This window comes from Cnephaeus nilssonii (genome assembly GCF_951640355.1).
Source record: "Cnephaeus nilssonii genome assembly, chromosome: 13".
Classification (NCBI taxonomy): domain Eukaryota; kingdom Metazoa; phylum Chordata; class Mammalia; order Chiroptera; family Vespertilionidae; genus Cnephaeus; species Cnephaeus nilssonii.
In genome coordinates, this window is record NC_137084.1 from 40835969 (window position 1) to 40852242 (window position 16274).

The following is a 16274-nucleotide window of genomic DNA, read 5'->3' on the forward strand; positions in this document are numbered from 1 at the left end:
AGAAATGTTCTCAGCTCTTTTCTCCTTGTGGGTGAGTCAATAACACAGGGTTTAGAGAGGAAAGGGGTAAAGCCATTTGCCCCTTGCTAGTGGGCACCTAAAAAATAGTGTTAATAATATGTTTTGAGTTAAGTACAGTATATTAAAGAATTAGAGAAAGAAAAAGGGGTCTTCAGATCTATTGGATGAGTTTCCTGAATTATTCCTCAAATGTGCTGGCATAATAGATAAAACCAATTAAATGGGCAATTATGATGGGCTGGTTACTCATCACAAAACTTCTCCTTGCTTTAAATACAGACTGATAGGGGTGCACCTGAGGCTCTAAGAAAATGATTCTATTCCTCTCCAAGGTAGACAAGCTGAGATGAAAAGTTTGAGGAGCAGAATGATATAGGGAGTTGCTCATTTGTGAAGACAGTTTGAAAAGATAGTCTGCTTCTTCTTGCAAGATGGAAGGTAACAGAATGATGATGTGAATTGATAAACCCACGGTAATCAAGATTAGTTGCAAATCTTTCAAAATCTTTAAAGAATCATCTTTGAGAAAACTCCTTATATTTTGGTCATAATAAGTGACTTTAAGACAAATATTAACAAGTATTATTTACATTATAAGTACTTTGCAGAATACTAGGAACTCTCCAAGTCTTTCATCCATTATCTTATTTTATCATCAATTAAACCTATAAAATTGGTATGCTATGAAAATTAGTAAAATTTACCCATTTTCAATTTTCAGTGAGTATATGGATATAGTTCTAGATAATATTTTGTGAACATGAAACCCATTCTCTTATTATTTCATATTACTATCATGGCAGAATATTGGCTCTTAATACTGTTGATCTGAAATCGTCATGTTGTTGCCAAAGAAAGTAGACTCCGTGTTGGGAAATTCAGCATGGTGTCCCACTCTGTTTACTATGATGCCATAGGTTTACACCTGATGGAAATTCTGCTGACAGGCCAAAATAAATAGTTCTAATAAGGAAGTAGCTCATAGTGTATTCTTGAAATTTCGGAAAAGTAGCTCTTGCTTAAGCCCAAATTTCATCTAAGTATTTTTCCCACTGTTTTTGTGCTGAAGACAGGACCAAAAACAGATGCCTTGCCTTCTCAACTATATTCTTCTGCTTCTTAACACTAAATTCATTTACTCAACAAGTGTTCCTTAGAAATTGAAAAATGAAAAAAAAATCACACAATCACACATATACTCATGAAACTTCCTCTTCTAGACAGTCAACTTAGTGTAATATGTACAGAAACAATATTCTCTACATATATGAACATCGCTATGCCTTTTTATAGGTCCATTTTCTCAAATGATAAGTTAACTAAAGTCAGGAATTCTGACTCTGCTTACATTATGGATATTCATTGTGATTGTATATATGCATTTGAAATTGATGGGTAAAGTGAGAAATCTTTCAGTTTGTTAAGAAATGTGGGGTTTCTCAAATTAAAATACAGATAGTGACAGTGTAGGGTGAATGTAAGATGGAGAATTCACAAAGAGCATTCAGACACTTAATTTGAATGCATGGTTCTTCCCAGTCAATGTTTTTTTTGTGTGTGTTTTTAACATTTCCTCAACTTATTTCCAGTTGTTATATTAGTAACTGAATAAAAATTCAAAAATTTATATGTAGAAGGGATAATACAGCTTGTCCAATTTTCTAAAGCATCAGAATTTAGCTAACTTACAGGTTACTTTATTTAAAATATGTTACTTTGTACGCTAAATTACAAGGAAAAAACAGTATCCTTATTTATTATAATTACCATATGCTTATTGGTCTTTAATTATCTGTGGTAAGATCATTTGATAAATCCTAATGAAAGAATCTGTGCTTGTGACTGAGCACCACTGGGGTCTCATCTCAGAAGTTAGCACCTTTTTTTTTAATTTTTATCTAAGAGTGTTCCTTTATTCTTAATTTATTACCTTTGCTTGTCTTCTACTTTCTTGCTTGAATGGGACTGCAACAGCATTGGTCACTTCTCCTTATAAAGCAGTACTATACCTTCCCATGTACTGCAGTGGTTCTCAGAGCTTTGGATTAGAATCACCTGGAGGGCTTGTTAAATTGCCAAATGCTGAGCTTCAATTCCAGAATCCTGATTCAGTTGCTGATGCCCAGGCCCTCCTTTTATAATCCAGTGCCACTAGATATATATTCAGCACAGAAGAGAATAGCCCCAATCTGCTAGTCAGGTACAATGCAGTTTTCTTAAGTGATTGTGTTAGCTCTAGAGGTTGTCTCTGTTCACAACTTTCTTATTTCTATCATGATTCCACCTATAATAGATACCTATCTCCTAGTTAATTTGGGTGCTGATAACTTGAGATTTTTCCTGATGCATCTCTATACATTCTCTACCAATCACTCACTCACTCACCCATGCACCTACAAATTTCCAACTGCCTTGCACCTTCTTACTGTTTTGCTTTTTCTCCATTACCCCCTCCTCACAGAGCTATAACTTACCTTCAATCTAAAATAACACCGCTTTCTCTTTCTACATTGTATTTTTTTAACATATTTTAAATAATATTGACTCCTTATTTGGGGGACCTTATTGTTAATTTTTTAATAGTTCTATTACCAGAATCTAGAACAGTGATTAGGACTGTTTAATTCTGGAAGGATTGAAGTAGAGAATAAGAGGAAAATCAGAAGTGGCCATTACATAGGAAATTTTTAAAAATAGAAATTCATGGGTGTTTATAGTTTCCTTTGATTTAAGGATAAAGCTTGTGTCTTGAATCTGTTGGTTAATAGCTGACATTTATCTTAAGTTACAAACAATGATGTACAGAATACAAAATCACTGGGTCAGAATTATTTCTAGTCTTGGACCCTCCTTTTATAATCTATGAGACTTTAGCAAAGTTATATACTTGAGTTCTTAACAATTAATCTTATTAATCTGGAAAACTGATCTGCCAATCTCTAAGGGTTAAGAGACTTTAAAATGATCTAAGTGAAAATGTTTTGTAAAGTGCTTTACATGAAATACAATGGTAATGAATTGCAACAGTAATGAATTACACTTGCACATGTTTACCTGCAGAAAAAAAAGGTGACAGAATTCATTATTATGTGGACCTCCTCTTCACAAAAAGAAGAATAATGGATTGCACTATACAAGACATATAAAAGGAAAGATGACAAAATAAAGAAAAAAAGTCATTTTCTAAAAACAAAACAAAACACCTCCAAATATATTATTAAATAAGGTTCTTCAAAAATAAGTTGTCCTTATTGTTGTTATTATTCTTCAATATTCTCTATTTCTGGAAAATTCAAGAAATCTCCTTCTTCTGTTTTTTTAATTAGGAAGGAAGATTTAAAGTTTTCAAATGGAGTTTTCTTTATTGTGTTCTCAAAAAAAAAAAAGAGAGAATTAAAAATGTATTAAATATAAGGAGGTAGCTGAGATGACAGGACATGAAAAGTGGCCAAAGTTCAAGGGTGAAACCACAAGTAAGACAGAAAAATCTGTCCAAAGTTCATTGTATTTCTCTAGAGACTACTTTCTCTCCAGTGCATCTAAGTACTGATTCATTGGCAAATACATGTCTTTTTTTCTAGTTTCTACATTCTCATCAGAATAATACTGAAGAGTAATCCATAAGTTTCAAAGTACCTGTTCAATATTCTGTAAGTTAAGAATCATTGTATTAAATGTTCCACATGACCAGGTACTTTAGAGAATGAGTTGTATTTATATAAATGTCTAATTTATTTTTGCCATAGCTTTATATTTTAAATTATATGTGTGATAAGAATTTGTGTGTTTACACAGGTACTTGACATAAAAAGAGGAATTATTTTGCATTCTTTTAATTATGAAAGATGCCTCTATGCAAAATTCTCATATTCACCATAGTGGAGAAGCACCTATTCAAAGGCATTTGAAGGAGAACCTTACAGGAAGTGAGAAACCTTGATTCTGGTTCCAGACCAGGCACACCAACTATATTGGAGCTAGAGTCCATTCCCCAAAATTTATAATGTAGACTGGGGAATAAGTCTATCTTAGTCCCTTTCAAGAGCTGTTTCAAACTCTCATTTGGGGTTAAATTGTGTTGAGTGGCTCCTGAGACAGACTTACATGTTCGCAAGATTTCTTTTAATGATTCAAATACATCTTTTTTAAAAGACTCCTTATGTATGAACTGGAAGAAAGACTTGGGAAGATTATAAGGCCATGATTTGGGGAACTTAATGTCTTAGGTTATAGAACAGGTTTTGATAGAGAAACTCCTTTGATTCCAGTCCCTGTGAATGCACATCTGCTTGGAGTTCTCCCCCTCCAGGTCATCATGTCAGACTCCAACTACACTGGCACCTCCTTCTTCCTAACTGGCCTCCCAGGCCTTGAAGCTGTGCACACCTGGCTCTCCATCCCTCTTTGTGCCATGTATGTGGCATCTTTGACAGGGAACAGCCTGATCCTGTGGGTGGTGAGGTCAGAGCCCTCCCTGCACCAGCCCATGTATTACTTCCTGTCCATGCTGGCGGTGACTGACCTAGGACTATCTGCTTCCACACTGCCCTCCATGCTCACCATCTACATGCTGGGTCTCAGGGAGGTAGCACTGGATGTATGCTTGGCCCAGCTCTTCTTCATCCACACTTTCTCCATCATGGAGTCCTCTGTGCTGCTGACCATGGCCTTTGACCGTGTTGTGGCCATCAGCAACCCCCTGCGCTATAGCACCATCCTCACGAGTCCCCGCATTGCCAGCTTGGGCCTGGCCATCATGGTGCGCAGCATCGGTCTCCACATCCCAGCCCCCATCATGCTGAAGAAACTGCCTTACTGCCGCAATCGCCTGCTCTCCCACTCCTACTGCCTGCACCCCGATGTCATGAAGCTGGCCTGTGCTGACACCCACACCAACAGCGCCTATGGTCTCTTCGTAGTGCTCTCCACGCTGGGTGTGGATGCAGTGCTCATCGTCCTCTCCTATGTGCTGATCCTCCACACAGTGCTGTCCATTGCCTCCAAGGCAGAGCGCCTCAAAGCCCTCAACACGTGTGTCTCCCACATCTGTTCTGTGCTGCTTTTCTACACACCTATGATTGGTCTGTCCATGATCCACAGATTTGGGAGGTGGGCTTCCCCATGCAGTCGTGTACTACTCTCGTATCTCCACTTTCTCACACCTCCGGTGCTCAATCCCGTGGTTTATACCATTAAGACCAAGCAGATCCGATTAAGGATGCTGCGCCTCTTCCGGTCAGATGGAGCTGGCATCAGAGACCCTCAAGATCATTAAGTCTTTTCTAGAAAGAAGGCAGGAGAATTGCTTTTTTCTTTTGTCTTTCTTTTTTGTTTGTTTGTTTGTTTGTTTGTTTGTTTGATAAAATCTGCATCTGCCTATCTCACTTAATTAAGGTCTGAAGAATATTTTCTTCACTGGATATGAAATTCTAGGTTGGTGATTTTTTTAAATATTTAAAATATTTCATTTTAATCTCCTCTTCCTTGCCTTATGTCTGAGGAGGATTTTGCTATAATTCTTATTTTGTTCTTCAACTGGTAAATGTTCCCTCCACAACAAAGGATTCTTTCAAGATTGTATTTGTTTTTGGTTTCTAGATGCTTCTATTTTGGTACTACTTCTTCTTGATGTTGAATGGGATTACTGGATCTATAGTTTGGTTTCAATCATTAATTATGGAAGTTCTCAGCCTTTATTGGTTGATATGTTTCTTCTGATTTGTTTCTGCTTTTTTTTCTGGTATTCAAATTATATATATTGTTTCATAGTTCTTGGATGTGCTATTCTGTGTTTTTAATTTTTTTCCCTCTTAATTTCAGTTTGGGAAATTTCTATTGACTGACCTTCAAGTTGATTTATTCTTTATTATGTTTATTTTTTAGTCTACTGATGAACTCATCAAAAGACATTGTTTATTTTTATTACAGTGTTGCTGTTGTTTTCATTTCTAGCATGTCCTTTTGATTCTTATAGTTTCTTTCTCTCTATTTACAATGACCATCAGTAATTTTCACATTTACTATTTACATTAGAGTCCTTATCATATTTTTCATAGATATTTAATGTCTCCATTAGATAGTTACATATTATGAAGTGTATCTTATTCTCTTTATGATAAATTACTTTGTCTCTTTGAAGTATGGTTTTATTTTTCCTTCGTGATTTTTGTTCAAATTAAGGCATATTTTATTGGGCAATAAGAAGTAGGTAAATGTGCCTTTAGCATGAGGATATTTGTTAATCTGATTAGAAGTTGGGTTGTGTTTACTTTAGCTATAGATACGAGAAGATATGTTCCTTGTTTTCTACTCACCTCTTGTACCTTTCCTTAGGAAAAATAAACCTGTATTTGTCAGCTCTTTTTGTTCAATTTTAGTTGAAAAGTAATTTATTATTTATTATATTGGAACCCTATTAGATTGGTGCTAAGGCATGATATGTGGAGGAGAGAAGCATACAATAATCTTCTAATTTAAATCTTAGAAGGGCCTGAGATGTTACTGGGTCTGTTTCTCAGAGCTCTGGCCTTCACAAAGATTTCTACAGAGGTTTCATTTTTCCTCCCCCCACACCCCCTAGACTCCTTTTTCTTCTTTCTCTGACTACAGTATGCTCAATGTATTGAATCTGGAACTCTTTTCCCACTTAGATAAGACAGGAAGATTGAGGAAGCTGGATATGAGAGGAATTTCTTTCCTCCAGTACGGATAAAGTTCTGAAAGCCTTTTCCCTTAACACATTAGTTTATTATGGAGAGACCTCTGTTGATATTTCACAATAGTTACCCTTTCATTCCTTTGCCTGAGTTACAAATGCATCTTTCTTTGTTTCCCATTTATAACATATCTAAGTTTATAAAGTGTAGAGATATTGTGGATGGCCTTGGAATGGTTCTACTACCTCAGAATTTTGGCTGCAAATATTAAGATATAGTTAAAACAAAAGTAACACATAAAAATTATTTTAATTATACAAGGACAGGCCATGAATGACAAAAACAGGGATGCAGTCCAAATTATTAACAATGTTGTTTCAGGAAAGAAATCAGGAATGAAATTAAATCAAATCCTTCTCTCCCACCCCCATCCCTCCTCAACACACACACACACACATACACACGATATATGCACTCCAGGGCACATTGTTTTCTGTATTCTGTATTTTTTCCTCTTCATATTTTTATGCCTGTTTTACTTTATCATATTTTCAGATCACAGATATCCCTGGATACTTACTGGTGTCTAAATGAGATAGAATATCCCATTCACCCTGGAGGAAGTCTGCTTTGACCAAAAGTGTGCATGTGCATGAGGGTAATGACTTCTAAGATTATCATCTTATTCATTAATTCTTTCATTAGGATAGTAATGGAACATTTTAGAAGGAATAAATTCAGTCAAGATTATCAAAACCCCATTCACTTATTCTGACTTGTTCCAGGGCTGACTATATAGATAGTGGCTATAGAATGAAATCCAATTCTACTAAATTGAGAAAAATTCAAAAATAGGAAAATATAAGCTGAAAATCTCCCCTTGATGATATGGGAAATGGGGTAGACCACTGAACACCAGCTGTAATTGTTCAGGGGTTTTCAAGACATAACTTCCTTAAGTAATTCAATTTAAGGTGAATTTTGAATAGACATTTTTCCAAAGAAAGCATATAAATTACCACTAAGCATATGAAAAGGTGTTGAACATTAGTAATCATCAGGGAATTCAAATCAAAATCGCAATTAGATATCATCTCACACATATTAGGATGGCTATTAGAAAAAAATAAGTCTTGACAAGGATGTAGGAAAAAGGATACCTTTAGGTACTGTTGGTGGGAATGAAAATCAGTGCCTACACTATGGAAAACAGTATGGTTACTCCTCAAAAATTAAAAATAGAACTATCATATGATCCAGCAACCCTACTTCTGGGAAAATAGTCCCAGAAATTAAAATTAATATCTCAAGGAGATATCTGCACTCCTACATTCATTACAGTATCATTCATTCTAAATAAGACATGGAAGCAATATACAATATATGTCCATCAATGAACAAATAGACAAGGAAGCTGTGATATATGCATACAATTAAATATTATTAATCCTTATAAAGAAGGAAACCCTGCCATTTGTGACAACATGGATAAATCTGGACATTATGCAAGACACAGAAGGAAAAATACTATATGATGCCACTTAAAGGAAGGTTGAAATTTCTTAGCATGGCACATAAAGTTCTCCTCTCTCATATTTCTATTATTCATTGTTGCTTTTATTGATTTCCAGTAACACAAAAACACTCCTAGTCTTGCTGTTTCTAGTATTTGTGCTTTAGTTTATCCTGGCTCACTGCCTGAAAAGCCCTTCCCAGCCCCATGCACTTGTTCTAATACCCAGATCATAGTATTGTGCCTCATTTTACTTCTGTCTAAGGGATCATATCTAGCAACCAAGATGAGAGAACTCTTAAAGGACGCATTTTTTCCATACACTTTAAGCTTGCCTTGGCAATATGAATATTTACACTTTGATGGTGCCAACATTTTCTGTGACAAAAGAGTCTCTCCACAGCCCACTGCTAAACATGTTTGGTGATGACAATCCCTAAGCCCTGAAGGGAACCTTCTGTGTTTCCCAAGGAAGAGATATTTGGGGCATTGGCCAGGTTGCTATAAAATTACTCTCCACTGTGAGCTTTCTGCTATTGAACTCTTATGGAGTAGAGACACAGTCTCAGCCTGGTACTCAAGTGTGAGTCAGTATTGTGGGGCTTGGAAAGGAAAGGAAAAACAGCCACTTGTTCGAGGAGGGTAACAATCAGTTTTGTGGTAAAGCGCTATGTATGCACTGAATATCTACAGAGACAAAAGAGGACCTGTGCTCTAAGGTACATTTTGGAGCAATTGGGAGGTGTAGTTTCCTTAAAACCTTCTCCAAACATACTGCCACAAAAGAGATGAGCAATAGTATGTATAATTAGGGGAGACTAGAAACACACTGGTAAATCTTCTACTTCTCTTAAGTACACATTTATATAAATACTAGAGGCCCGGTGCACAAAATTCTTGCATGAGGGGGTGAGTACCTCAGCCCAGCTTGCACCCTCTCTAATCTAGGACCCCTCGAGAGTTGTCTGACTGCCTGTTTAGGCCCAATCCTGGTAGGACAGTTGGACATCCCTCTCACAATCCAGGACTGCTGGCTCCCAACTGCTTGCCTGGCTGCCTTCCTGATTGCCCCCTAACCATTTCTGCTTGCCAGCCTGATCACCCCTAACCACTCCTCTGCCAGCTGATTGATGCCTAACTGCTCCTCTGCCGGCCCGATTGCCCCTAACTGCCCTCCCCTGCCGGCCTGGTCTTCCCTAACTGCCCTCCCCTGCCAGCCTGGTCCACCCAACTGCCCTCCCCTGCTGACCCAGTCACCCCTAACTGCCCTCCCCTGCTAGCCTCATTGCCCCTAACTGCTCTCCGCTGCTGGTCTGGTACACCCCCCCCACTGCCCTTCCCTGCAGGCCTGGGTCACCCCAAACTGCCCTCCCCTGCAGGCCTGCCCCCCCCCCCCAACTTCCCTTCCCTGCAGGCTTGATCACCCCCAACTGCCCTCCCTTGCAGGCCTGGTCCCTCCCAATTGCCCTCCCCTGCTGGCCATCTTGTGTCCACATGGGGGCAGCCATCTTTGACCACATGGGGGAAGCCATCTTGTGTGTTGGAGTGATGGTCAATTTGCATATTTTTCTTTTATTAGATAAGATAGAGGCCTGGTGCATGGGTGGGGGCCAGCTGGTTTGCCCTGAAGGGTGTCCCAGATCAGGGTGGGGGTTCCCTTGGGGTGTGGGGCAGCTTGGATGAGGGTCCTGTTGTGGTTTGCAGGTTGGCCATGCCCCCCCAGCAACCCAAATCGAGGCCCTGTTATCTGGGATTTCTTTATCTTCTATAATTGAAATTTTGTAGCCTTTAGCAGAGCCAAGCCTCCTGCTTGCTCCGTGGCCACAGCCATTTTTGTTGGGATTTATTTATCTTCTATAATTGAAATTTTGTAGCCTTGAGCGGAGGTCTGGGCCAGCCAGGAAGCTTGGCTTCCTCCATCGCCGGGGAAACCCAAGCCTCCTGCTCACTCCGTGGCTGCAGCCATTTTTGTTGGAATTTATCTTCTATAATTGAAACTTTGTAGCCTTGAGTGGAGGCCAGGGCTGGCCAGGGTGTGAGGGAAGTTTGGCTTCCTCCATTGCCGGGGAAACCCAAGCCTCCTGCTAGCTCGGTGGCTGCAGCCATCTTGGTTGGGTTAATTTTCATACTCGCTCCTGATTGGCTGGTGGACATGACTTGTGGGTATAGGGGAGGAGCAGTCAATTTGCATATTACTCTTTTATTAGATAGGATAGCAGATAATCTGAGAGAGCAATGGTATAACACCCTGAAAATACCACTTGGAGATTTAATTTTAAACAAGCTCTCTCATAGAGTTAGAAGGTGTGAAAAAATATAGTTACTGGGTATCCAAGGTCTGCCTTCTATCATTGTCTTTGTAGATTAGCTCTCATGGGTTTGTTTCCCTTCAGGCATTTCCTGTCCTTGGTCTGCTCTCAAAATGTATCTTTTTTCTGAGTAGTGGAGCCACCAGTGATAGACTTCAAGGTTGATTTATGTTTACAACTCTGTTTTCCTTTTCCACACTGAATCCTCCACAATTTTCCAGGCTACATAAGAAATTCTCTTATCTATAGTTAGTAAGGTGAATAATGGTTAAACAATTGTGATTCTATTCCCATTACATGCTCTCCCTTTATCAATAACACACTTGGTATGTTTGAATTCTCAATTAAATGTCAACTCCATGTAACAGATACCTGATCAGCCCGGTCGCCTCAAGCAAAGGGAGGCCAGACTGCGGCTTAGGTCCACTCCCAATGGGGAGCAGGATTAAGTCATCCATAGGACATCCCCTGAGGGCTCCCAGTATGTGAGAGGGGCAGGCTGGGCTGAGGGACCCCTCCCCAGTGCATGAATTTCGTGCACCAGGCCCCTAGTAGTATTATATTTTACAAAAAAAAAAATGGTTCTCAGAAAAATTTTGTAGCAATTTAAAATGTTCATGTAGAGAGGGATTGTAAGATATAAAAACATAGAGATATTATCTTCAAAATGCTTCTGGATTGTCATGCAGAGCACCCAAAGTTTTTGCTGTTCTTCCTTTTTACATAAAAAAATGATGGGTGAAAAAGGGGAAGGGAAATGCCTATCGTCAATAATATTGTGATAAGTTTGCATAGTGACAGGTCACATTCTAAAGTATAATAATACCAAATTACTATCATGTACATAAGATAACCATTATAATATTATATACCAACTATATTTAAATAAACATTTGTTTAAAGATATAGTAGGGCAACTATTCTGCTGTTTGAATCTCTAATCATTGGCCAGAGTCACCAAGTAAGGAATGAAGAAAAAAAAAAAATCTATGTTAATTTGCCACTAGTTGAAAGCCAAACTTCTAATGACTTATTCATCCTGAATGTAACTCAGTACTCATCAGTGTATGAAATAATTATTTTGAGAATAAAATGTGTATTTCTTCTATTATTGCCATCATTAAGAATAATGGCAACTTTTTCAAAATTAGAAAAACTTGCTCTTTGGCTTCCTTACAACCAATTACAAGCAGCAGCTTAGAATATAATAGGGAGAGATGTAGGCTAAAACTAGCTGTCTGATAGCTATGATATTTTCCAAAAACCCAATGATAATTTTTAAAAAGTAAAAGTAAAAGAGTAACTGTCAAATAGCCAGATAGTCCCATACTCTTCTATAGACTCTGGGATATCATTAACACTAAAAAGTAGTATACAATAACACTGTTAATGCTCCCAGGTCTTTAAATGAAGTATAAACTTAAAGTAATATATTTTACTAGTGGCCCAGTGCATGGAATCTGTGCACAGAGGGGGGGGGGGGCTGTTTCCCTCAGTCCAGCCTGAATTCTCTCCAATTGGGGACCCCTTGGAGGATGTCCAACTACCCCACAGGGATTGGGCCTAAACCAGCAGTAGGACATCCCTCTCACAATCTGGGACTGCTGGCTCCTAGCCACTCACTTGCCTGCCTGCCTGATTGCCCCTAACTGCCTGCCTGCCTGATTGCGCCTAACCCCTCTGCCTGCCTGCCTGATCACCCCTAACCTCTCTACCTGCCTGCCTAATAGCCCCTAACTGTCCTCCCCTTCCAGACTGATCTCACCCCCAACTGCCCTTCCCTGCTAGCTAATTTGGTTCTGATTGGTCAGTTTCTATGCCAGTCAGTGTCAAAAGCTCCACCTTCTAGGCAGCTATTGGCTCCTAACAGTTCACCCAGATTTGGTACTGATTGGTCGTTTTCTATGCCAGTCCAGTGTCTCCAGGCCTATCTCCGGGCCTGATCAGAGAGGTGAGGCTGATCAGCAGCCTCCACATAGGCCCAGAGAGAAACAGAGGCACGGCTGCTGGCAAAGCCCAGAGAGAAAGAGACAGGCAACAGCTGATCAACAGATGCCACGGAGGCTACAGATCAGACACTGCCTCTCTCTCTGGGCCTCTCTCCGGGCCTAATCCACAGCCCCCGCTGCAGTCAGTGGTAGCTTGCTGCACCTGCACTGGCACCAGCAGCAGTCAATGCTGGGTTGCCACACCAACCCAGCACAGACTGCAGGACTGACTTCTGGTGTTCGGTCAAGTCTTCAGTTGGTCGTTACAGACCCTGAGTTTTTATATATTAGGATAACATTTTACAGAATGTATTCACACTAAATGTTTAATATAATAAAAATATTTAGTACTTCAAAGTAGCCACCTTTTTATTCATCAATAGTTCATGCTAAGCAACATGTCTTGAAAACTACCATAAAGATATAAGAAGGGACATTTTCATCTGTGTGAGTCCTAGAGAACCATTCACTTATTCCTTCAACAACTATTTGAAAGTATGCTCAATTGTATAGACAAAATGGGCATGCAAAAGAGATATGCCCAGCCTCCCGAACATTGTGGCACTTGGGTCAAACAGTATTGTAAAATAATCAAGCTTTAAAAAGTCAAATAGAATAAAGTGGGTTGTTTATAGATGTGTTAAAGGTTTAAGTTTTATTCAACTGTTAAAGAGATATTGGAGAAATGAGAAACTTGCCAACCAGGTAAGAGGAAAATACTTTCTGTTAAAGAAAAGAATAATAAGGGCTTAGTCCAATGACAACTTTAGGAATTGAAGAAACTAGCATTTAAAATAGGTAGAGTTCAGGATACAAATAGAATGAAGAGGGATGGACACAAGAGAGGTGGTAGAATTGTTGACTTCTAGGCATTATTCTGGGACAAAAGTTAAACTTTTGAAGGTTTTTGTGTGGTAAAATTACATGTAAAATTGATATTAAATAATAAACACAATTTTGATTGTTGGGTTTCACATTAAGACCAGGAGAACATTGTGCTAAGTGAAATAAGCCATTCAGAGGAAGACAAGTACCATATGATTTCACTCATATGTAGTGTCTAATGAACAAAATGAACTAACAAGCAAAATGGTAACAGACTCATAGATAGAGAGCAGGCTGACAGATGTCAGGGGTAGGGCTAGGTGGGGGTTGGAGAAATTGAGATAAATAAATAAATAAATAAATAAATAAATAAATAAGTTTAGAATAACTTGGGGAGTTATAAATGCAGGTTCCTGGGACTCATCCCCAGAAAATTCTAATTCAACCAGTTGGGGGCAGGGCCTAGGAAACTATTTTTAAAAGATCCCAGGTGTGCAGGCAAGGATGAAGGCCTTTGTGTAATGAATCTCTTGAAGAAGCAGATATGAAGCCCTCTGAACATGTGAAAAAGCATGTGTGTTCCAGGAATTTTCACTCCATCTAGAGATCATGACTATGGCAGCCTCATTGATGGTCCAGCATTGTGTTTTAAACAAAAATTATTTTGTCTCTTTTTGTCACAAGAAAGCATATAAGAAATATCTACTTAAACTGGTAAAAAAGTACTAACTTACCTTTAAAAGTACTTTAATTTTTTTTTTAGGTTTTAAAAAAAGTCTTTATTGTTGAGAATATTAAAGATGTCTCCACATTTTCCTTCCCATTGCCCCCCTCTACCCAGATCCCACCCTGCTCCATGCCTTCACAACCCTATTGTCTGTGTCCTTGGGTAATGCATGTATGCATATAAGTTTTTTGTTTAATATCTTCTCCCCTCCACGCCTTGTACCATCCTTGCCTAATGTACATAACTTTGCAAAGTAAAACTTGCAAGGCCTCTCTCTCCAGTTCTCAACCCAGCCCTCTAGACAAAACTACCTCTCGTATCAGGAGTGCAAAACACCTCCTAGGCATTTATGTAGAGAATTTAATTTTTTTTAAAGGCCAATACAAATTCTATAATTCAACATTAGGTTCATTTACTAGAAAATATTATGTTTAAGGTCCTGGAGAGTAAACAAACAAAGTCACATTTTTTTTCTATAGAAATAAAGAGGACCCATGGAAAGAATAGGTCATTAGGGAACATAAAGATTAGGAGACAATGAGAAAATGAGAAGACATTGAACTACAGAGAAATTGTAGAGGAGAGAGAACTTATTCTCATAGAAAAAAACCCAGTAATGGACACAAAAAGAGAATGGTAATTTGGTCAAATATTTTCAGTGTAGTTCTAGTGGTGGTGGAAAAAAACAAACAAACAACTATCCTGAATTGTAATATTTTGGATTCCCCAGATCATTTCCCAACCCTTTTCATTCAAATCTTTTTTTATGCCATTCCTCAAATCAGATATTTAATATTCTAATATTGGCATTTAGCTAAATTATTATAAGTCTTTTAAAATGTTCATTGTTAATGTATTATTTTCATTGTTAGAATATTTTTATGTATTTACTTGTATCTTTATATTTTATTATATTCCATCCTTGATTGTAAGTTTCAAAAGAACAGAGACATTATAAACTTTTTAATGTTTCTATGCTGGTATTGTACACAGGGCTTATGAAAAAACTAGAGTCCTGGTGCATGGAATTCATGCATGGGGGAGGGGGGGGGTCCCTCAGCCCAGCCTGCACCCTCTCCAATCCAGGACCCCTTGGGGAATGTCCGACTGCCAGTTTAGGCCGGACCCTTGTGGGATAGGGCCTAAACTGGAAGTCAGACATCTCTCTCACAATCCTGGACTGCTGGCTACTAATCATTCACCCTCCTGCCAGCCTGGTTGCTCTTAACTACCAGCGCCTCCACCATCCTGATCGCCCCTCACTGCCTCTGTGTGCCGGCCTGATCGCCGTTAACTACCCATCCTGCCAGCCTGGTAACCCCAACTGCCCCCCCTGCCAGCCTGGTTGCCCCTCACAGCCCCCCCACTGGCCTGGTCACCCCATACAGCCTGCTGTTCAGTCATTTGATCATCCCTCACTAACCCCCTGCCAGCCTGGTTGTAGGCAGCCATCTTGTGAGGGTATGAGGGTTAATTTGCATATTACGTCTTTATTATATAAGATAAGTGACTACATAAATGAATAAGCAACCCCCCAAATGTCTTCCATTGGGATAAATTTTCTTTATATAATTTAGTTTGATAATATATATGTTATACTTATAGATACCATAGATATAGAAGGTTGAAGGTAGATTGTGACTCTTGAAATCATATTTTGCTGTTGTTAGGACCTCGGGCCTGCTCTATTAGAAAAGTTTTCTATCCTCACTGCAGGAAAATCTTCCCAGGAGAATGCTGCATATGCATCATCCATCACGAGGGAATAGTGGTCTCCCAGGAGCCTGGGTTCACCTGGCTCACAACGCTCTTCACTCCTCCTCATAAATCTGAGCCTCTAACTCCCTGTGCCATAAGGACTGGTAAGGAAGAAAGCATTTGTGAGGCTAACTTAGTTGTTGCAGAGCAGCAGCCCTAAGCTGACACTGTCACCTGCTATTTATGGTGACAGTGGCTCAGAGAGACTAAAGGTGAATGAAGTTAAGGAACTTACTTGCTTAAAATGGTCAGGACATGGACTTGCTTCTATAACCTCTGAGACTGAATACTAAGGAGATTCCCTGTGAAATCATCGTAGCTTATTCCAATGAGTTGAGTGATCTTGGAATTCTACAGTAAGCTTTACCTGTGCTAAACTCTAAGGGGCTGTGTTATCAGACTATTCTCAAAGACAGCAGATGGTTGAAACAAAACTGTGATTAAATACTTTTCTTATCCTGAAAATTACCTTCAAAT

General features: G+C 38.9%; 1 protein-coding gene across 1 annotated transcript; it reads left to right on the forward strand.

Annotated features, from left to right (window-relative positions):
- Positions 1-4336: 4336 nt before the first annotated feature.
- Positions 4337-5296, forward strand: LOC307109555 (olfactory receptor 51G2-like; the record flags this gene model as incomplete). Its single annotated transcript, XM_079788367.1, has 1 exon — positions 4337-5296. One exon carries the CDS (start codon positions 4337-4339, stop codon positions 5294-5296), a length of 960 nt encoding a protein of 319 aa, XP_079644493.1.
- Positions 5297-16274: the final 10978 nt, after the last annotated feature.